This window comes from Alligator sinensis, unplaced genomic scaffold (assembly GCF_000455745.1).
Source record: "Alligator sinensis unplaced genomic scaffold, ASM45574v1 scaffold781_1, whole genome shotgun sequence".
NCBI classification, from domain to species: domain Eukaryota; kingdom Metazoa; phylum Chordata; order Crocodylia; family Alligatoridae; genus Alligator; species Alligator sinensis.
This window is the reverse complement of record NW_005841845.1, coordinates 1,380,295-1,380,709: the sequence shown is the minus strand read 5'-3', so window position 1 is coordinate 1,380,709 and position 415 is coordinate 1,380,295. Positions and strand designations below refer to the sequence as shown.

The window sequence follows — 415 nt, the reverse complement described above, 5'->3', positions numbered from 1 at the left end:
CAGAGCCCGCAGAAGAAGCTGACGCTGAGCGGCATCTGCGAGTTCATCAGCAACCGCTTCCCCTACTACCGGGAGAAGTTCCCGGCCTGGCAGAACAGCATCCGCCACAACCTCTCGCTCAACGACTGCTTCGTCAAGATCCCCCGCGAGCCGGGCAACCCGGGCAAGGGCAACTACTGGACGCTGGACCCGCAGTCCGAGGACATGTTCGACAACGGCTCCTTCCTGCGCCGCCGCAAGCGCTTCAAGCGGCACCAGCAGGAGCACCTGCGGGACCAGACGGCGCTCATGATGCAGGGCTTCGGCGCCTACGGCCTGGCCGGCCCCTACGGCCGGCCCTACGGCCTGCACCCCGGCGCCTACCCGCACCCGGCCGCGGCCGCCGCGCTGCAGTACCCCTACATCCCGCCCGCCG

At 69.2% G+C, this 415-nt stretch overlaps 1 protein-coding gene across 1 annotated transcript in view; it reads left to right on the top strand.

Annotated features, from left to right (window-relative positions):
* Positions 1 to 3: 3 nt before the first annotated feature.
* LOC102368829 (forkhead box protein D3-like) overlaps positions 4 to 415 on the top strand; it is a gene marked incomplete at its 5' end in the record, with an annotated part of 6,330 nt that continues 5,918 nt past the window's right edge. Inside the window, one exon of the mRNA XM_025207063.1 lies at positions 4 to 411. Within this exon, the coding sequence (XP_025062848.1) occupies positions 4 to 411 (408 nt within the window). The remainder of the gene's footprint in view (positions 412 to 415) is intronic.